General features: G+C 41.1%; 2 protein-coding genes across 10 annotated transcripts in view; one reads left to right on the top strand and one right to left on the bottom strand.

The window, feature by feature from the left end:
• The window catches only part of atg9b (autophagy related 9B), an 839,198-nt gene that overhangs the window by 143,081 nt on the left and 672,651 nt on the right, over window positions 1-23,466 (bottom strand). The window lies entirely within an intron of this gene.
• Window positions 16,239-23,466, top strand: part of obscnb (obscurin, cytoskeletal calmodulin and titin-interacting RhoGEF b) — a 345,273-nt gene continuing 338,045 nt past the window's right edge. For all 9 annotated transcript variants that reach the window (XM_062517333.1, XM_062517305.1, XM_062517313.1 and 6 more), the window contains exons 1-2: window positions 16,239-16,335; window positions 21,576-22,677. In XM_062517333.1, coding sequence (XP_062373317.1) covers window positions 21,582-22,677 — 1,096 coding nt within the window. In that variant the 5' untranslated portion in view covers window positions 16,239-16,335; window positions 21,576-21,581. The remainder of the gene's footprint in view (window positions 16,336-21,575; window positions 22,678-23,466) is intronic.

Here is a 23,466-nt window from a genome sequence, read left to right as displayed (position 1 = left end):
GGTTTAATGTCTGTGTGGCGGCTTCGCCGCCGATTTTGATTGGCTGTTAAGGGCAAATAATTTTGTCAATTCTTCCAGAAAGCAATGCAATAGGAAGGCATGGTCTGAAGATGGTGTGTTCAAATTTTGGTGAGAATCGGATGAAATGTGTGACCTGTGAAACTTTTTGAAAGTTTTGACCTTGGTCTATTGGTGGCGCTACAGCGTTTGTGGAAAAGTCTTGTTAATTGGTGGGTAGGGCTATACCTTTTGCGTTAATACACTGAGCAAGTTTCAGCTTGATAGGTCTAAGCATTTGAGAGTTATTTGCATTAATGTTGTTGAGAAATTGAGGATTTTTGACCTGTTGGTGGCGCTAGAGGTTTGAGGTTAAGAGTCTATAAGTTGGTGAAAGTTCTTAGAATTGTGAGTAGAATAAGTGTGCCAAATTTCACAACTTCTTACTGTACGGTTGAGTTCGACCAATCAGAGCTGTGGAATAATAATAAGAATACGTAGAATCACCATGGGTTGCCTCGCAGCTTCGCTGCTTGGCCCCCAATAAACATGACTTGTTTTTTTTTTTTTTACATTGCAAAAAAAAGTAAGAAATAATAATAATACAAATTAAAAGTATTTTAAAAATAATAAACCCAGCAGGGTAAATACTGTTTGCTTACCTTGTAAGTCTTAAAAAAAGGATCTGATGAACATGAAGCTTACATTTATGGCACATACATGTCACATATTCTCACCGCACAAAAGTAGTTCAGAACACTTACTTTCAAGGAATGATTGAAAAGGAATTTCAGCCAGAAAAACAAGTCAAACTTTCGAAAGCCTTAAAGTCAACTGTTAAACATGAAAACCACTAACAAGGACTTAATTGTGCAATAAACCCTATAGTAACATAAGGCCAGATCCTCTTATTTCAATTGTTTGTTTTTTAGGGTATGCAACTTGCCTGAGAGCTTTGTCCCCTCTACTTCCACAAAAAGTTTCTGAAAGGCCTCACATGTGTATCTCAGCTCTTTTGGGTAGCTTAGGTTCAGTGAGTAGGTCAGTCCAAGAAGAGCAGAGCATGCCCGTGCCAGGTTTCCAAGACCACCCATCACCTTAACACCCTCCAGGACAATTCCAACATCATCTGTGAGGTCGGCATTTGATGAATCTTTCCTAATTACATAGATTCCCATCACCTGTTGCGGAATGTCGTGATGGAGCAGGTCATCTGACTGTAAAAATGGCACAGTTTTGTATTCAGGACCATGCCGTTTGATATGTAATGTCACACCTTTGTAATTATATATTTTAGTTGTGTCGCTCTTTACTTACACAGTATTCCTTGATCAGGGCCATTTTGTCCTCCCCCAAATAGTCCATCAGGCACAGTAAGACCACTTCTCTCTTGAGATCAATGCTGGTAGGATCCTGTAAAGATAGTTACAGACCGTTTTTGTGTGTGCTCTTTCAACGTGCAACCACAGCAGAATATTCTGTTTGGGGGGAAAAAAAAAAACAACACTACTGACACATTTCCATCCTCAGGCAATTTTGAACCTCAACAGACACCAAAAAAATCATATGAAAACATGAACATTGATGTGTATGTGTGTGTGAGAGAGAGGGAGAAAGAGAGAGAAGAGAGGGAGTCAATGAATGAGAATAAATCTACAGGTGTATGTATGCATATGTAACAGGATGGACTGTGGACATGAGGTGTAATAATGGGACCAGTGCTGTGGGGGAGCCAGTGCATTCAGACAGGAAGTGCCTAGGCCATTAGGGGAGAAGAAGAGAGCCATATATAATGGTGCCAACGATGGCCCCGCCCCCTCTTTGGTCTCCTTTGTGTTCTGTGGGTAAGGTGGATGGCGTGCAGTTGATTGTGTTTGTTTGTTATTGTACTATGTGTTGTGCTGTTAATGTGAGTTTCTACTTAGTGGCTGACATCAAGTGAATAGAGTAGGTTTGTAACAACAGAATCTGACTGAATGTGGATGTTTGGTGTTTGCTCCAAGTAACTTAAGTCAAGGTGTTAGCCAACTGTATTAGTGTGTGTTTGAGTTGCCATTGTTTATTTGACTCTTGATTTTGTGTGTCTGTGGAATATATTTTAAGTCCCAGTCAGGGGGGCCGACCTGTGCTGAGACTCTGCTCGCCATCTACCTTTCCCAAGTGGCTCAGCCCGCGGTCCAGTATACTTCTGCCAATTGGGACTGTGGTAACATTGAGTTTTATTTAATTAATTGAAAAGTAAAGACTTGCTGCTATAATTAAATAAATTAACATTTTATTCTATTTATTAAGTATAAACTGATTAACTGATGGTTCAAGGACCACTGGCTGTAGCAGGGGACTGGCTGCTTACTTCTAGGCTTGTTTGGTTGCTGTGATTGGTGTGGTTAGTGATCTTGATCACCTAAGTTGTTGATTGCTGTGCTTGTAGTGTCTACACTGTGTGTCCCAGTTGATTGGGCCTCCTAAACCTGAGAGTGAGCAGCTATCCTGCCCTGCAAAGACAAAAGACCTTAACCCCCTTTAACTAGTGTGAAACTGAGAAAAATGACTTTAAAGTTTTTGTCTTGTCCAGACAAAAGTATTTTAGGTAGGACTCCCAAAATTTGACAGGTAGTTGATAGGGTGAAGAAATGTTTCTATGCAAAAAATTGTGAACTCAAAATTGACCTTTGACCCTCGTTTGGCTGTTACTTTACTCTGCCTTTGTATCATATGCCAAAAATGGAGGAGTCGTGCAAAGGCAAAAGGCATTAACCCACATAAGCTAAATATTTGCTCGCTGTTCAACATATTTACATCCATTATAAGAACACCTAACCAAGGTCTAGTCATCATGCTATTTTTTTTAAATCATATAGAAGACCATTGGTCTGATAAAGTGCTATAATGATCAGGATAGAGCGGCAACACTACAGTATAAACTTATTATGACAGATAAGTTACTTTGCATGTACATAAATACATGAAATATTTTCTCAAAAAAGATAATTTAATTATAATTGAATGAAAAGGTACAGTATATTTATTTCTTGGTAATATTTAATTAAGCATTAGACTGTTCATTCCTCATCCACCATGTTCACAGGCAGCGAGACCCAGAAGGCCCTTCTGTTTGAAGGCATAAGGGGACACAGGTTCTTGATGATGTCATTTTTCTTGCCCTCTTCAATCCCTCTGTCATGTGACCTGAGCAGAGAGGGTACATTCATGCTGGCCTTCTTCTGGAGAAAGTCCAATTCAATGAAGCTTTCATCTGTGTGGGTGAGCTTGTAAAACAAACTCCTCGATCCCCGTCTCAGCTGAATCACAGCCATTTCACTCAACTTGTGAGCCGTCTTGGTCTTCGTGGTGGAATGGCCATCCCTCCAGTTCAGTACATTGCCATTCTTCATGTGTAAAGCCTCCACTTTTCTGGAGTTGGAAGCAGCCACTACACTAAAAAAGTCCTCGTAGTCGTAGACAACACCGCCAGGCCTCCTCTTCATCTCCAGCTCCACGCCATGGTGGAAACTGTCGGCGCTCATGAAGGTGTGTCCCTTTTCAAAGTACTTCAATGTGATATCCTCCCTTTCCGAGGAGGCAGCATTGATGGTGCAGACTAGCATGCTCAACAGGCACCAGTTCTTGTTTTGGGCTGCACAATTGTCGACCCAGAAGATGCTGTGTCTGGCATCTCGTTCTTTCTCCAAGACCATCCCATAGGCTGACGCTATCTCTTGAGCACTTCTGCCCGCCATGCCCTCATGCCAAACCACAGAGATGGTGTGTTTCTTGTTCTCTTTCTTCCCCACTGAGGCAAAGGTCTCATGGTATGCCACTATACGCCGGGTGAAGATGGCAGTTTTAACCCCAGGCATGCGTGGCAACATGATGACCTTCTGAAGGTCCACACTCCTCACTGATGTGTCTTCTTGCCAGTCCTTGTCTGCGTCAGCCTGGTATGCAAGTCTGCTCTGCAAAGCAGAATGCTTGTGTTTGTGCCAGCGCTCACATTGCAAGCAGTCACCATCATCACCATCAGCATGTTCATGCTCCTCATGCAGCAAGCACTCCTCACATTCCTCCTCTCCAAGCTTTGTGAAGCCGATGTTTTTCTGCCGCACTGCTTTCCGTTTCGTAGGAGCACTTGTTGCCTTTTTCCAGCCAGTCTGCATACATCAGTTAATACTAATGTCACTTGGGAGGTAGCGGCGTTGGGGAGCATGCTCCCTCCGGTAGTGACTAATTGAAGGATGGAAGGACTCAATGTGTTCCAACAGTGGCTGCAGATCCAGTTTGTTGCCTGGTGTGTGTCTCCCTCTTTTATCCTTTGGGATCTCCTCATCTCCCATTTCCCTCTTCATCACCGACAGGACCAGGCTGTCATTTGTCGGATGGTACCCCAAAGTGGACAAAAATAAATTTTTGCAGACCTGCTGTGGAACCTGATCCTCATTTTTTAGTCTGTAAACAAAAGACCTGCTGCGCCGACTTGTTCCTTTTGGGACATATAATCTCGCTGTTGGTAGCTGGCTGATGTTACAGAACATAAATGTGCGTTTGTCTGTATAGTTCAGGTTCCAGTACATGGCCCAAATCTTCCTTCGCCATTCCTCATTGAATTTCTCGGTACATTTTCTCCTGCATTTCTGGCCACATGGTTCTCTCATCGGAGGGGCCGGGGTAGACAGAGCTCCGGTGGTGTTGGAGGCAGGCAAGGTGGCTGGAACGAGGGCTCCGGTGGTGTTGGAGGCAGGCAAGGTGGCTGGAACGAGGGCTCCGGTGGTGTTGGAGGCAGGCAAGGTGGCTGGAACGAGGGCTCCGGTGGTGTTGGAGGCAGGCAGAGTGGCTGGGACGAGGGCTCCGGTGGTGTTGGAGGCAGGCAGAGTGGCTGGAACGAGGGCTCCGGTGGTGTTGGAGGCAGGCAAGGTGGCTGGAATGAGGGCTCCGGTGGTGTTGGAGGCAGGCAGAGTGGCTGGAACGAGGGCTCCAATGGTGTTGGAGGCAGGCAGAGTGGCTGGAACGAGGGCTCCGGTGGTGTTGGAGGCAGGCAAGGTGGCTGGAATGAGGGCTCCGGTGGTGTTGGAGGCAGGCAGAGTGGCTGGAATGAGGGCTCCGGTGGTGTTGGAGGCAGGCAAGGTGGCTGGAATGAGGGCTCCGGTGGTGTTGGAGGCAGGCAGAGTGGCTGGGACGAGGGCTCCGGTGGTGTTGGAGGCAAGCAGAGAGACTATGTCTGGACTATTGCAGAAATCCAGAAGCATAGAGGTGTCAGGCGTGCTGGTAAACAGGTCCTCAGAGCCAAACTGCGGGAAACTGATGTCCAGACAGCTATCAAGGATTGTCCATGTTTTTGTGTCACTTTGAACACAGTAATCCTTAAAAGAGTCTGAAATAAAAATTATAATTAGAGCAATTATAATTAGATACAAATCCCAAAAATATTCATGAATGTAAGATATTATGGCATTAATTTGAATGAATAGGCATACCATTGTCCAGAATGATCTTTTTTGTTGTGTTTGGTGCTTCTGGACCACATTGAATAGGCTTGTCCTCACTTGGTTCTGAAATGATATGCAACAAGGAGATGATTGATATTGGTAAACTAGTCCTTCTATTAATAAGCCAGCCAGAGGGCGCAAATAGCCAGTTCAACAATGATGATTACAATTAGCTACAGTAATTAATATTGATATTTGTTATCATATATTTTTATTATATAATAAATCATAAAATATCATTTTATTATATAATAAATCAGCACCTATTTCATTGACATTGTGCATACTGATTGACCCTAACAGCATTTCATTTGATCTATTAGTTCATGAGACACAGGCCCAACACAACTAATTTTATATTTTGCACAGGGACCTAACAAATAACCTGAGGAAGAAAGTTTAGCCATATCCTCCAGCAAAATTCCATGTTTACAAACGACCTATCCGTGAAAGGAGCAGCACCTTGTGACCAAGCTGGTCAATCAAATTTAAGGGTTAAAGGTTAAATGCTACCAAACTTCTCAAGATGCGCAGTCAGCGAACTCGATTTGGATTACTACTTTTTAATAGACAGAGTCGACCGGAAAAAAAAGGACAGAGTCGACCGAAAAAAAGTTGGACTAACTTTTACATAAAATTACCATTGAGGTTAGCCAAGTTTGTTAGCGATAACTATCTTCGTGATGATGGAGTTGTGAAATGAACACCTGCAGCATGAAGGGAATATGGTTCAAACATGCATGGATTGTTTTGGATATAGTAGATTTCGTGAATTTCTATGGATTATGTCTTCCATGCAATAGCGGAGCGAGTGGGGGGGCAGGGGGGGGGGGGGGGGGGGGGGGGGCGGTCGCTCCGGGCCCACGGGTGCAGGCAGGGGGCCCACCTTTGGCCAAATCTATCTTGCTGAATTGTTGTATTTAACGATGCTTATATGTACTGATTGCTAGATGCTACTAAAGATGCCGCTGGTCCGTAGAGTGCCCTCACAATGGGAGCCCGTCTGTCATGCCCTTAAACACTGCATAGCCCGCGACAGGCATTTCCCCTCTCACGCTACACTGGCGTGTTTTAAAAGCGAAACTGATGCACGACCTGTCTGGGTTTTCTGAGGTAGCCTAGGCTACAGGTTGCATTTACCGTATTACAGAAAATCAAGTGAGTTAGCAAGATCTATATACCTATTTAGAGTCTGGAGCATACGCGTGGCAACAGCTGTCAGTTCGCATTGTAGTAGGCTGCGCCGATGAACATAAACGGTTAAAAAAAAAAGTTCTGATAGCCTGGAAAGCCTCTCTATATCCGCACACGGAACATGTCAATGTCAATGTTGTTGTAAACACACGAAATAGGTAGGCTACAACTTCAATAGAGACAAGAAGATAGGCTAGGTTGGCAGGAGATTGCCTAGGCCTACCTGTAACTCCTCAAATTATGCCCATTTTATTTAGGCTAATTAGGCTCTGCATACGTGCGTTTAATTGTGAGACATGCGTTTCATTTGGAACGGAGCGGCATGCCATCAAAAGCAGAACATTTTTGGTTTGTTTTGGGGTCTAATTTACTCTTACACTGTTTGATTATATTGCTTAATGTTTGGACTGATGGCCAATGCAATAAGGGGGTATTTGATGGTTCACTAATTATGTTTCATGTAGTTTAAACACTGTCGGGATTTCCACCGCTGTTTACGCACAAGGCAGTCAATTCATTCAACGTGCGCTGTGTTGGTTAAGTTATTGCGCAGCCAATAAATACAAATCCCGGCCATAACTTGAGATACCGTACGGTATGGCTACCTCTGTCACCAACACTTAGTGTCAGTGGAGTTCCTGCCTCGGTGTATTGCCTAATCTTGTAAAAACAACAACAACAAAAAAACAATAAGCCTAAACGGGCAAGCGTAGTGAAATTCAACTGTGAGAGTTTTGACCGGTAGTTTAGCCTACACAAACAATCTTGAATCGACATGAAAGAAAACAACATGCCCCAGCCAATAAGCACAACATGGAATGGCTTAAATAAAAACATGATGTTGGTATAAACACCGAGTAGCTGGCAGGCGTAGCCTACCTGCAGGTGTACGGCCGCACGCATTGCGCATTGCTCAACAACGAGAGAAAATGTCCCATGTGCGTGTGTGTGTGTATTCATAAAAAATTTGGCCTACCATAACTTCTCAATGCAGCACAGTATCCCATTAACTGCATGACATAGGCTACAATTTTCTGCAAAGTTAGTGAACACGTTAGGCTATCAAAGTCAGAAGTAGCCTAGGTCTATATGCACATAATTTGTTTGAGCAGCAGAGACAATAGGTTACGCACGCACGCAGGCTCGCAAGACTAGACCTATTTTTGTTGCTTTTTACGCGGCGATAGGCCTATTTGCTGTTTTATCGCCATAAACTGTTAAGCTAATTTACTAACTTAAGACTCATCATGGATGTAAACAACGAAAACAGAAAGGATGGAGGCAGCAAAGCTAGAGGCGTTATTTCAGATGGGCAAGAACAAGGTAGGGAATGGGTGTGCTTGTCAGAACGTTCATTACCTGTTTAAAGCTACGTTAGTATAGTAGTACTTTAAGGCTACTTTTTAACGGACCATGCACGAACCTAACCGTGGAAAGGACAAATATTGTCAGCGCTTTGAAAGTCTTGTTACGCACGCACGCACGCACGCACGCACGCACGCACGCACGCACGCACGCACGCACGCACGCAGGGGGAGGGGCCCACTATAGGTCTTCGCCCCGTCTAGAGTGAACCATTAGCTCCGCCCCTGCTTCCATGGATGAAATCGGATTACATGGAAAGGTAGGATGCCTGTATTTATAATGATTGGTTTTCGGCGTCTGATGTGAGGGGAGGCTCCGCCAAATGAGGAGGTGTGTCAGCCTCAACGTTAGCTAGCAGTACGTGACACAGATTGAATTTAGCTCCGGGCTGTCACTGACATCGTCAGATCTGAACCATCGACCTGAACGAAAATCATAACATGAATGACAACCTATAAAAGCTGGATACCATCTGAATATGGCTTGTTCATATTGCTTTTCCAATTGCATACTTTGAGCAGTTTGTCTGGTCAGCTAAGTGGTGCTAGCCTATATGTTCTCAGAAGCTAGCTGAAGTATACAATAAAAATGTATCATGTTTTTTAAATTCATCATGTTTTCGGTATGTTCTTACCTTGCTGATGTCTTCGTTTCAAGGCCATCTCCACCAACAATTTTCCACGAGAGTAAGCCATATTACTAGTCCAAGAGCATTAGCTCAAAATAGAGTCAAACCCGGAACAAATTAGTAACAAGCTGAATTTTTCAGGATATGTTCAGAATACCTTTAGGAATAACATACTAAAAGTCCCCGTGAATCCCCCTTGTGCTCTCTGAGATATTCAAGATGGCGTCCAAAATGGCCGCTATTTGGAGATTTTTCCGCATCTCAGGCTTAAAACCTAATACAAATGCAATTAAAAGGTCAAAATATATGATTTTTAGGGTTAGAAAGTCAAGTTCATCATTAGTTTATTGAATGGAGACATTTCATAATAATACAGTTACCTCCATAAGTATTGGAACACATGCTAAAGTTGACTGTATAAAATCGTCTTTTGGAAATTGATCTTAATGCTTTAAATGGAAAAAATGAGGAAATATCCAACCTTTAAGGACATCAATTTTGTTTGTGAATAAGTATCATAATGGTTTTATTTCAGTTAAGCTATTAGCTGGTTTCATTCTCATTTAGCTCAATGCAATTCAAACCAGCTAATAGGCTAACTGAAATAAAACCATGCTAATCTCTTGGTATGGTGAAGTGATGATGTGGGGTTATTTTAATTCCAAAGGCTTTATCAGGGTGCATAGTGTCCTGGATGGAACTATGCAATATGTTTTCTCATACAAGGAATCCAAATTCACCTTTGACACACTGCTAAAATTAAAGTTAACCAAGATTACAAGATCATTAATGTGACAATGACACAAAATGTACATACAAATTTGATAGTCGACATGATTGTGAGATGGAACATAATGTAACCGTGCCTTGACACCAAAAGTGACCAAAGCTGCGAAATCACTGCAAGCAATTGACTTTGAATGGAGACGAGCGACTAAAGCAACAAAAATGACCAGCGGCAAAATTTATTTTATATATAAAATAGCAGATCATCTTACATTTTCTAACAAAAATTGAGTTAAGAGAATTGAAATTGAAGGTTAAAATCTCTCATGTCATGAGCAACTTCATAATTATTATGTAGCAGCTGCATTTTACAGCTACAGTACAAAAGTGATCTTGCAACTTTGGTAGCTCTTGGTGTGAACGCACAGTTAGACAAACAATCAGACAACAATTTTCCCTCTATAACCTTTGTAATATCATGGCACATAATAGTATATATAATGCTGACCTCATATAGCATATAATATTATACTTGTACATAATGTCCTAAACATCAAGTAATAAAGCCATTTCATAAACATACAGTATACGAGAGGTATTCATTATGCAAATAATGACTTTTTTTGTCATTTCAATCCTTGATTGTAATTTCTTCTTGGAAACCTACATACATTTACAGTACTGTGAACATTCTTAAATGTGAACTTGTGAAGTCCTGAGCTCAGTAGGAGTTCACATATAAATTGACACGGTCACAGCCTATAGATGTTAGATTTTTGACATCAGAGTAATTCAGCGACAGCGACGGAGTCATGCATTATGCACGGATTATGTGCAAGTTGGATGCAAAGGAAGGCCAACTCTGTCATCTTTACTAGATTATGAAGAAACTGAAGAATCAAGACCAGTTTCTGATGATGACTGAAGTGATGTACAGTCCCCTCCGAGCATAAGTATTGGAACACATGCTAAGTGGACTATATAAAATCATCTTTTGAAAATTGATCTTGATGCCTTAAATGAAAAAATGAGGAAATATCTTTCTGAATGAATAATGTATCGTAAATAAATAAATGTTTTCCTTAAAATACAGGGGTCATAAGTATTGGAACGCCTATGTTAACCCTATGTGTTAAAATTCCCATAGAGGCAGGACGATTTATTATTCATTTATTTATTTTAAATAAATGGATCCATCCAGGACACTATGCACCCTGATAAAGAACCCTTGGCCTTTGGAATTAAAATAACCCCACATCACATACCCTTCACCATACCAAGAGATTAGCATGGTTTTATTTCAGTTAGCCTAGCTGGTTTGAATTGCATTGAGCTCAATGAGAATGAAACCAGCTAATAGGCTAACTGAAATAAAAACCATTATGATATATACTTATTCACAAACAAAATTGATGTCCTTAAAGGTTGGATATTTCCTCATGTTTTCCATTTAAGGCATTAAGATCAATTTCCAAAAGACGATTTTATACAGTCAACTTTAGCATGTGTTCCAATACTTATGGAGGTAACTGTATTATTATGAAATGTCTCCATTCAATAAACTAATGATGAAATCGACTTACTTGCCCTATAAAACATATATTTTGACCTTTTAATTGCATTTGTATTAGGTTTTAAGCCTGAAATACGGAAAAATCTCCAAATTACGGCCATTTTGGACGCCATCTTGAATATCTCAGAGAGCACAAGGGGGATTCACGGGGACTTTTAGTATGTTATTCCTAAAGGTATTCTGAACATATCCTGAAAAATTCAGCTTGTTACTAATTTGTTCCGGGTTTGACCCTATTACTACTGGACTATACAGAGTTATTGACACACAAGCAACGAGCACTGGCAGTCTACACTTGTCTTTATTTCGAATATGGTGCGTAATAATATGTGCTTTAGTGACAATTAAAGAGCGGCAAAGTTTGACAGTAGGACAAAGCCAGGGTACAGTAACATCACGGTGGTACAGTAACATCTCTCCTGCTGCCTGGTTCGGCAAAGTCACAACACCTTAACCCAACTTCAGCTGCCGGAGCAAAGGCTATAGAGCCGTAACAACACTATATGGCGTTCTGCTGTGGTTTCTCTTACGGTTTTGGATGTTACGGTTGTCATAGCCCTTTATTTTTACGTTAAAACGATTAAATTGACTCACGATATTTATTCACATGATAAAGGAGGTCTCAAGTACCCCAAAAATGACATTAACTCATTTTTGACCAAACATGATGTTAAGGGGTTTTGGCTTTGTAGGGCAGTATCCCCAACTCCCATTGATTCTGATTATCATAAATTCAATAAATTTGTACTTGATTAATCTTCCCCTCTGACTCTTCTTTGGTGTCTGGCAACTGTCTGGTCTGTAAGAACCTGGTGTTACACATATGGATATGTTTATGTTTGTGTGCTTGCTGGTCAGTGTGTCTGTGAGTGCAATATGGGTGCATGTGTGCGTGCAAGGATTTGCAAGAGCATTACGTAATGATTGAATGTGTGTGTGATTGTGTACGTGTGTGAGCACGCAAGTCTGTATGTGTGAGAGGGTGTGTGCGTGCGTGCGTGCGTGCGTGCGTGCGTGCCTTTGACAGCAAATGAGCTTCAGCATGAGTAGATGTGTTACCTTACTTTCCCCCACAGCTCCTCCTTTGGATTGGAAAAGGCCTAGCAGCTTTGGAGTGTACTGGTCCAACATCAACATGAACTTTGGCTCCAGAGGTTTTGTAATCAATCTACGGAACTCTTCATTGATCTGAAAATAAGTGAAATGTGCTTTGATGCTATGTTTCAAAACATTTACCATTCATTACAGCTCACTCATATTCATGAACTAAAATAAATATTTTTACACTTTAGTTGCCTCGTTAAATGTGAATTAATATGCATTTTCAGACTAAATGCCTTTTAAAAACTGAATTAATCTCAGTTACTGTGCTCCAAATAGTTTAAAATGTACTACCTGAGATGTTTCAAAAAGAGCAGGCCATCTTTCCATGAATTCTCTCGCACTGGGGCACAAGTTGACAACCTCATGTCTTCTGAAGGGAAACGTTTGAGCCATCTTTTCACTAACTGCCCTGGCATTGTTCTTTTTCTTTGTCTCAGTCAGTAATTCTTTCCTCTCTTCATGGGCGGCGCCAGGATAATTTTGTTGGTGTAGCTAAGCTGTTGCTGTGATACAGACAGGTGTTGTATCCCCCCCCCCCCCCGAAAAATAGGAAAGAAAAAAAACGTGACTTACAAATGGCTTAGAAATCATGATGAGAAGGTAGCCCAGACCTATACAACAATTAACTTCATCCGCCTTCGTTTCATGACACCCAGTCCTGACCTCAGTGCACCCAACACAACAGCAGCGGCAGCACAGATAACCAGAAAACGTCACTTAGCAAATTTTAACATCTGGCCAGACTGAGCTACACACATGCACACACACACGACCACGCAATGGCTATTGCAAATGCAAAAATCAACAAAATACTAGGGGAAGCTTCTTTAATGAACTATATGGATGGGGGAAGCAGAAGCAGACTTTAATGTCTCTGACCATGTTGATGGCTGCTGACTCCACGAGGCTAACATTGTTTATCTCATTTCTTACAGCAGTTAGATATTGTAGTCTGAGGGAAATACTTGAAATAAGGCAGTAGGAGAAAGCTGAAAGCTTCATTTTGGTGAAATAAACCTGTTTACGGCACAATGAATAACATCTTACCTATGAATACCTTACTTAAGCCAGCGATCCCTACATGTTGCAGCAACTCTTAGAATCACTGTCAGATTTGACGTCTGACCTCCAGATTCAGACATACAATTTTTGACCATGCAAAGAAAGTGTTGAGGCTGTTTACCAACTCCTTATTTGCACCTCCTGAGGAGGGGGGTGGGGCTTTGTAGTCTGTCATGATTTTTAGCCCCTGCCATACGTTTTTTAGGTCTCCTTGCTGGAATTTGGACTCCACCTTCTTCTCTCCATATTCCCTCTTGGCATCCCTCACTGCTTTTCTGACATTGTATGCTGCTGCAATGTAGTAATCCATATTGCCAGTCTCCAGTCCTAATTTATATGCAGCTGTGCGTTGTTTCAGGGCATTCCGTGTATTTTTATTTATCCATGGTTTCTGGTTTCCATATACTTTGACAGTCTCTTTGGGTACATGCATTTCTATGATTGTGGAAATAGTTCCAATGACATTCTCGGTGAGCACGTTAATGTCAGTGCTGACATCAACAGCGAAGTTCTTGAACTCACCCCAAAGTGCAAAGACATATTGGTCTCCCTATTGGAGGGATATGGTAGAAGAGGAGTTGTACGGCATGCATGACACATGAGAAGTCCATCACAGCGCTATGCTAAAGCAGCATAACTAAGGCATGGTTGTAAGCACCAGCACAGGTGTGGTCAGTAGCCACCATGGGATGCATGACTGGGGCACCAGTCACAAGCCCACAGCAGAGGTGGTCCGTTCCAATAAGACCCTGAAGTTGAAGTTCCACACTGCACCATACCTAACTATGGGAAGCACTAAAGAGATATGTTTTAAGTCTAGACTTAAAAATAGGGAGGGTGTCTGCTAATCGAATTGAGGGAGGAAGATTATTCCAGAGGAGGGGTGCGTGGTAACAAAAAGCTCTGCCTCCTACTATAGTTTTTTAAATTCTTGGAATGACAAGAAGTCCAGTATTTTATGATCGTAAGGGTCTAGGATTATATGGGACTAGAAGATCTTGGTAACGCTTTAGTTTGGGGTGTCGCTGTTACAGTGTACCTACCTAATTAGGTACAGTGGTACAACCTGTGTAACAACATGTACTATCAGGTACTACCATTGTACTTGCATTATGTATTTGTGGGTAGCCTACCTACATATAGTTGTTACATTGTAATACTGAGTGCTTTACAAAACTTTGCCAATTTGCCTACATTTTTCATCAGAAGCAAAGGGCTGACCTGAGACCTGCTGGATTGGGTAAATCTGGTCATGAAAGATTTGATATACAAACCATTCTTAGCTCCAGTCAAGGGGTCATTGTCCTTAGTGTACATGTAACAGCTGTGCTGCTACAACCTTGTTACGGGTTTATGTCACTGTATAAAAGAGTAATAAGTGTGTACCAACACAGTTGATAAATGTAACAGCTGCACTGCTACACCTTGTTACTCTTTGATACTGTGGAATAAACCTGTTAAATGTACCAGTTAATTACTTGCATGCACATATGACATGTATGTTGTGTCTTTGATGTCTTGGAACATGTCTGCCATTACCCTATGTAGCACATGTATCAACTGTGTTGGTACACACTTATTACTCTTTGATACAGTGACATAAACCCGTAACAAGGTTGTAGCAGCACAACTGTTATATGTACACTGAAGACAATGACCTCTTGACTGGAGCTAAGAATGGTTTGTATATCAAATCTTTCATGACCAGAAAGTAGTAAATGTAGTATTACAATGTAACAACTATATGTAGGTACCCACAAATACATGAGGCAAGTACAATGGTAGTACCTGATAGTACATGTTGTTACACAGGTTGTAGGCTACCACTGTACCTAATTAGGTAGGTACACTGTAACAGCGACACCCCAAACTAAAGTGTTAAGATCTTTAATATATTCGGGTGCCCTGCCATTTATGGCTTTGTATGTTAGAAGTACAATTTTGAAGTCAATGCGACTTTTAACAGGTAGCCTAACCATGTAGAGATGCTAGGATGGGGAAAATATGTTCATATTTTTTGGTCCTACGTTGTGATCAAATGCTGCACTGAGGTATTGCTTTTGATCTGTATTGAGGCATTAATGAGAGCTATTTCAGTGCTTTGATTTGCCCGAAAATCAGACTGAAAGTAATAATAATTAAAAAAATGCCAATATGCCAATAAAAGGTAGATTGGATATATGGTCCTGTAATTGTTTAGGCATCTAGATTCTTCTTTTTGAAAAAGGGCAGCAGTTTTGAGGGACTTATGAAAACAAAGTGCCACTCAGCAGCATCCTGTCGCAAAGGTGAAAAAATCGTTTTAAAGAATTGGTGGGCAAAGTGTCTAAGCCTTAAGCATCATTTTAGGCTACAACGTTTCTTTTGACGTTACGCTAGGCTACTATGTTTTTTACACTGTAGGAATGATAATATTATAATTATATAGTCCCTAGACTAGACCTGCCACAAATAGGCCTATTCATACCAACACGATACAATTTGTACAATACTATTAGCATGGGTTTCCTCTGTTAAAGAGACCAGCATTTAACTTCACACAGCCTGCTGTAAAACTCCTTGGGCTAAATTATTCCCGGACGCGCTTATGCCTCTTGGCAAAAACATCAGACGTTCTCTTGACAGCCGCCAGTCTTTGATAAGGCGTGAAATATCCAATGGGATTTTGTTTCTGTCTGGTAGGCTACGATGGGGCGATTCCGTGTTGTTAATTCATGGGTTTCATCAGGTCCCTTTGCACAGGTGTATTAATCAAGCACCATGCAGTCTGCATTGATAATCAAGGTGCTTGATTTAATACACCTGTGGAAAGGGACCTGATGAAACCCATGAATAGCTGCTGCCTAAAACACGTTTAAAAGGCTGTAGTATAGCTTACATTTAAAACAATGTATTTATTACTGTTAGGTAGAAAGTATGAAAGTGTATGAACAGTAGGCCTAGGCTATATGGTTGAAACGGCGAAGGCTATACGCGTGAGGAGGGGTAGGTCTAGCTGCCGTCGCGATGTCTATTTTGGAAGGAGGCTGCAACGAAAATGGAACGTCACCTACTTGTCATCATGTAGAGCCACGGAGAAAAAATAGTGTCATCTGGCCTCCGCAGGAGATTGGGGGATATTTCACTAACGACGGTATTCGACAGTCTCAGTGGATTTATACGGTTGTTTCATTTGGAGCAAATTTAGGCCAACCCTCACCCAGGCAAGGAAACTTTCTTTTAAACATTAAAAAAAAAATATATATATATATATATATATATTTTAAATGCTTGATACATAGGCTTCTTGACAAGTGTAGTTCTAGTAGCCTAGCCTATGTGATTTGTCCGTGAACTAAAATCGAAAAGGTCAGTAGTCCTAGGCTAGTTTTAACGCACATTTCTGACTTTCTGCTTCCTTAGGACAGACTCACTTGGCCTAGGCCTTCATCAGATGTGGTAGTAGGCTACAGAATTCTTGAAATGCGCAATAATCTGGATCTCAATTAGGCTAGTACTCTTATCTATTAGCCTTGAGCAAATCGAAGTGCAAGCCATAACCTGTGGCGCCTAAGGGGAAGGCGAAGAAGCCCGAGTTTCAAATGGAATGATACACCTTATGGTTTCTAAGATCCCAGTCTATAGTTTGTTAGGCATGTTGTAAGATAAGTTAGTTTGGTTTATTTGCCTATTGTTAATGTGTGAGTCCGTCTGTCTCCGCCTCTACAAATGGCAATGGGAGTGAGATGGGGTCTGACAGCTGAAGTTATTTTTGGTGGTGGCAGCTTAGGGAGTGAGGTGACAACGATGGCAAATGTCAACCGTTTCAAAGGTACATAGATTGTTAACTTGGTTATAGTGGAATTCATTTGAACATAGTTGCTGTAACAGTTGTTTTGAGAACACTTTTGAGATAGCCTTCATTTTGGAGATTGTGAAATGTGATATTTTGTTGAAATAATTTCACCAGTCTGCTATTGACACCATCTGTGTTGGAGATTCTTTCCAAGGGTGGCCTACCATGGAAAGAATCTATAGGCTAGACTTTATGAAAAATAATAATTTCCAATAAGTGGATGAGGACTTAACTTGTAACTTTACTAGACTTACCAGCTATTGCCGTATTTCAGGTTTGAAATTTAATAGGTCATATTATAATTGTGGGTGTCTCTCCATGAGAACCATCTTGGGCTTACTCTAACCCTGTGGTTCTCAAACTGTGGTAGGCCTATGGGTACCACTGGTGGTATTTAGACTCTCTGTTGTGGTAGGCTACTCCGGGAGTCTCCAGGATGTTTTTTTTTTTCCATGCAGATTTCATGAATCACTTCAAATTATATAAAGATATATATTATGCAAAATAGTTACATTTAAACTAGTTTTTATCTTTCAACAGTAGGCCCTAAGATAAAACAACAACAGTAGCCTATGCACAATGTAAAATATATTTAATTTGGCCTACAAGTACCGCCATTATGACCAGCATTAAAATATGGTAATGGGGATTGGGAGCCAATTGTTCTCTGAGGTGGTATCTCATTGTTAAAAGTTTGAGAACCACTGATCTAACCTATATTGGTCAGAACAGAGGCCCCGGTTTTAACCACTTTCACAGGAGCATTCAAAATAGATGAAGCTCATTCTTCAAAATAGGTGGCTCCTCTTATGTGACTGGTGACCTGTACTAATGTTTTAAAATCAATAAAAATTCCCAATCACAAAAAAAAAAATAGGTGGCTCCATTTAAAAGAATTTTCCCAAATCACTTTAGTTATAAAATGAATTAATTATGATATATACAATTATAATTATTTGATATATAGCATACACTCAATTAGGCCTACGATTCATGATTTTTCTCCTGATCTTTATTAAAGGAACACTTCACCGTTTTTTTTTTCATATTAAAGGAATAGTTCGGAATTTTGGACATAGGACCTCATTTCCAACTTAGTCGGGGTGATATAGGTCGGTGAAGACCATTTTCAGTGATTTTCTGCCCTTCCTTGAGTTGCAGGGTTCATCTCGTGCTAACCTGGTGCCGAGATAACGCAAGTCAACGGTAACATCCAGCCTGCCACTGAAAACACTCCACAGAACACCCGAAACAAATAAATTATAACGTCAGACTATCGATGCACATGCCTGTGTTGATAGAACAATGTTAGAAATAAAACTAACTTTGCATCGCATTGCAATAGCCTACTTTGTTCCCTGTATGGCAGTGGCGGATTGATATTGAGAAACTAGTCCCTCAAAATGTAATAAATCATTGAGTTGCAAGGTTAGTTTTATTTCTAAAATTATTCTATCAACACGGACATGTATATCGATAGTCTGACGTTTTAATTGACTTGTCTCGGTGTGCGGTGGAGTGAGTAAGACTGTTGTTGATGTCAGACTGATGTTACCGTTGAAATGTGTTAGCTCAGAACCAGCCTTAGCAAAGGAGGACGCTGCAACTGAAGGAAGGGGTTAAACGTGATAAAAACGGTCTCCACCGGCCTATATCACCTCGGTAAAGTTGGAAATGAGGTCCTATGTCCAAAATTCCGAACTATTCCTTTAAACTACGTTATTCCCTTAACTAAGACGAGTTGATACATACCTCTCACGTTTCAATGCGTGCACTCACTGGCTCTGGTGCGCGGCGCAACTTAAACACTTAGCTAGCACTTAGCTAAAAAAATAAAATGTGGTGGTAAGCAGGTAAGAGGGATAACTATATTGTGTGGCGCAGTAATATCCTCACTCTTGCACTTTCAGTTTCACTTTGGAGTGAGGATATTACTGCTCAGGGTCTAAGTGCTCCCAATATTATTCCGCCACACAATATAGTTATCCCTTTTACCTGCTTAGAAATGCACCACGTTTTATTTTGTCTCATCGTACTTGGTCGTGTGACTACTCGTGTAACTGTATTTTAATAGGGAAAACATTGAGGTGTTTGGTCGCATCTAACTTCATCTCTGTTTGGATCCTAATGAATGCATTGGGCTAGCTAAATGCTATGAAAGTTGCGCCGTGCGCCAGAGCCAGTGAGTGCACGCATTAAAACGTGAAAGGTATGTATCAACTCGTCTTAATTAAGGAAATAACGGTTTAATATACAAAAAACGGTGAAGTGTTCCTTTAACAGAACAAACTGTAGACAAATTATGACTGAAAAATATTCATTTATTTACATAAACTGAGATTAAAGCAAGGTTTGAACTTGTCACCTTGTCTCAGTTAAAGGTATAGTCAGGGATTTCGCAGGAAATCGTATTTGTTTGTTTATGTTTATAATCACATTTATTAGGCCTAGCAGACTCTTTTGTGCAAAAAAATTCTAAAAGGACAATGGACATTATATTTGAACCAAGGACCAGACCATGCAAGGTTTCGTATTTGTTTGGGGGACAGGCTACCCCACTTTGTTTGTCTCCAGTTTTCGAAGTCTGGGCTGACCAGGGGTCACATTTATAAAACTCTGCGCAGCATGTACGCCAGAAGATGGCGTGCGCTCAAAACTCAGAAAGTGCGTGCGCACAGAAATATTCTGATTTATAAAACCGTGCGCACGCACGTTCCACGCCAATTTCCCTTTATAAATCAAGCTCCACTCAAGACACACCCATAATTGCCTATAAATATTCAGCGAAACGCCCTTAATGAATATTGATGTCTGTGGACAACATGCCAAAAACAGCGGGAAAGACAAAAAACGCAACTTCATTGACTGTTCGTGGGCTCATAAATGGCATGAGCAGCCACCGTTTCAGATATCCACTGTCACCTACAACATACTGTAACTTGAATGAGTAAAGGGTTGAATGTTTAGAAATGGTCGAAAAAATGTTACAAATTCTTTTAGGATTTACACACAGGATTTAAACACGACTTGCTCGCGCCTACAGTAGAAGCCACTATCACGCACAGCTCCAGCATTCAGTCTGTCTCAATATGAATCAGGCCACCGGGCGACAACATTGTGAGCAACATGTCCGTGTCACATATATAACTTGGACATTGAGGGAATGTAAATGCTTCCTGTTAACAAAGGCACATTTATTTTCACTTAATAGCAATATGATTGCAGTCAATAGCACGGATCACATTTGGGATATTAGACTTTGCTGCGTTTTTATTTGCCTGTTCACTGTCTAAGGAAAGTTGATGTAGTTTGGTGATGAAGCAGTTACAACTCCTAACACGTCTGGCAAAATTCGGCTGAAGGTTGGCTATCCCAGTCCGGTCAGCCAGTTCTCGATTCAGCCAGTGGCAAGAAAGCCGATGCAAGTCAGCACTTGCAGCGAGACTGGGATGGCATGATTCGGGCGGGTACCTCTTGGCAAATCCCTCTTACTGTATAGCCTACCATTTGCAAGCTAACAAGCAACATGTTTGACCCTTTTTGTATTATTGACAAATAACACAACATGCATGAAAGCCATAAGTGGATAATTAACAAAACATACATAGCCTACATGTCTTTCTCGCATCAATAAGATGGAATTTTTGACGGGCGCACGAAACAACAATCAACCACGTTTTAGATTTTTAACAGGATTAAGGCAGTTATGTCATTGATGCGTGTCATTGCGCGATGTTATGTTTGTGTTAAACTTCAATTATTGAACCAATTTCGGGTCGTTGTACCTGTTTCCTCCTGAGGTCGCACTTTCAGCTTTTCTCTTTTTTGTGCGTACGCATGGGTCAGAGCTTGCGTGGAGGTGCGCACATTTTACCGTCAAGTTCACTTTTTATAAATACCAAAGCTTGCGTACGCATCGTTTATAAATGAGGCCCCAGGTCATTTTACATTACTTACGGAATGGGCAGCTAGTGGTTGTGAGGAAATTATTGCTGTATGTGACAAATTTTAGCCTATGGGCTTGAAAATCACCTAAAATCCCTGACTACACCCTTAACACATATGCTGTTTTATCTGGTGAGGTTAAGGTGAACCTGATGATGTTTAGGATAGTCTTTTGACCAATTTGACGTTGAACAAGTGAAATCAAAAGCAGATTGCACCCTATTCTTTTTAAAAATTGCATCATGATTATTATTATTGTTGTTATTATTATTAGTATTATTAGTATTATTTATTATACAGGTTGTAATCATTTGAGACAGAGAAAGTTCAATTGCAAAGTAATCTTCAAATGTAGTAAATGTTACTGTTCATGGCTTTTTCCTTTAGGCTACTAAAAAAAATAAAGACGGAATGAAACCTTCGCAAACTAAACTGTAAAGGAGCCGTATACTTATAATTGGTAAAAAGTATGGGTAGGTGTGCAACAATGTAATAAAAAGAAGAGTATTGCAATAGTGTTTCTAAGAATTGTCAGGGAAGTGTTTCTCAGGACCCTAAGATATGCACATGCCTATTCTTTACAATAGAAGAGTCACAAACTTCTTGTTATGTTGTACATGGCATGCATAGTAGCCTACTTATCATTCTTTGCCTCTGTTGCAGGATTTCATGATGGACCAGAATCTGTTTGGTGGGGCTCCCAGATTCATAACACGGCCCAAGGCGTTTTCTGTGTGTGTGGGTAGGGATGCCTCATTGAGTTGCACCATTGTGGGCAGTCCTGTCCCAGTTGTCACATGGGAGAAAGAGAAACTCAAACTCTCAGCTGGTGGCCGTTTCAAAACAGTGGAGGATGGTGATGTCTATCGCTTGACCATCTATGATCTGACTTTGGAAGACAGTGGGCAATACATGTGCCGCGCCAAAAACAATGTTGGGGAAGCCTATGCTGCTGTGAGCCTTAGGGTGGGTCTGCCAGAGCAGCTGGTGGATCGAGCACCTGTGTTTATGGTGAAGCCTATGTCTGCACGAGTTGGCCTGGGAGGCGATGTCACCTTCTACTGTCGGGTGGCAGCTCACCCTGATCCTAACTTTGAATGGGAGAAGGACGGCCGTTATATTGGTGAGACAAATCGTATCAAAATCACCTCTGACAGTGAAGGCAGCTCCTTGCGGATCCAAAGTGTGCGCAGCCTTGACAGCGGAACCTATACCTGTCGTGCTCAAAACACAGTCGGTCGGTCTCATGCAGCTGCCACTCTTGTAGTGGACCTCCAAGATGCCTATCAAATTGTTAATGCAGACAAAAGCACATCCCTTTTGTCACACCTCCAGAAACGAAAGGAGGAGATGAGAAAAGATATCTCCTTTCATCGAACCACAGAAAGCACTTCATCCTCTCTCTCTAGCTCAAAGATCACTGACGATCTCAGCACCCTCTGTCTTGGACAAGACAATGATCAACGTGCCTCCGACTTTTCTTACAAGTTGCCAAAAGGTGTCTTTACTCGCACATGTATGGTGACTGAGGGGAAGCATGCAAAACTCAGCTGTTTTGTCACAGGTCATCCCAAGCCCCACATTGTTTGGCGGAAGGATGGTTCAAACATCACTGAAGGCAGACGGCAAGTAATGTATGAGGATCATGCGGAGAACTTCATCCTCAAGATTTTATACTGTAAACAGAGTGACAATGGCCTGTACACCTGCAATGCCTCAAATATGGCTGGACAGACATACAGTGCTGTGTTGGTGATTGTTAAAGGTAAGGATCATTTTGATTTATCATAAACAATTGTTTTAACAGCGGTTGTATGGATTTGGATGTACTTTTTGGTTTTTGTCCATGTTCATCCTATTTACAGTTCATCAAAACAATTTGGTGTTTTAGTTCATATAATTAAAGGGGACATAGAATGGATGAGTTGAGTATTGAACTGTGTTCTCTGATGTTAGAATAGTACTGTATTCAACTTTGATTTATAAAAAAAGAAACTCAATTGCAATTGTACAAGCCCAATTGAAGCCTTATATTTAGGCTGGGTATTGACATGGTCCTTTTGACTAAATGGTGCCCTCTTTGGCAACCAAAATTTAACTTAAATTGCTTTACGATATTTCACATCACATGTAGGCTTTGCTCTAATTCGCCCATTTTTTAGTGGCTATTTCTTTTTTTAGTGGCTAAGTTCAAGATTTTCACATGAAGGAGGACACAACCATGCCTCATGTTCATGATAGCTCTTTGGTTATGCACAACTTCTCTTAATTAATCAAAAATGAGACAAAAATGGTTTCCATTCTATGTCACCTTTAAATAAAGACTTCAGTGATGAGTATAGCTGGATCTGTTATTTTATTGAGAGCTTCAATGAAAGTGGATGTGTGTCTCTGAACTTCAATCATGCTCTACATGGTAAAGAGCTGGCACAAAAGTGGAGGGGGTGGTATCAAGTTTCATCTATTTTCTGCTCCTGATGAGTAGTTTGCAGTTCCTCTGATAGCACAAGCTGCCATCTGACACCAGTGCATTGGTTAGATAAAGTGTTGAAGA

Source organism: Sardina pilchardus, chromosome 2 (genome assembly GCF_963854185.1).
Source record: "Sardina pilchardus chromosome 2, fSarPil1.1, whole genome shotgun sequence".
Taxonomy (NCBI): domain Eukaryota; kingdom Metazoa; phylum Chordata; class Actinopteri; order Clupeiformes; family Clupeidae; genus Sardina; species Sardina pilchardus.
This window is presented reverse-complemented; position numbering and strand designations above follow the sequence as displayed.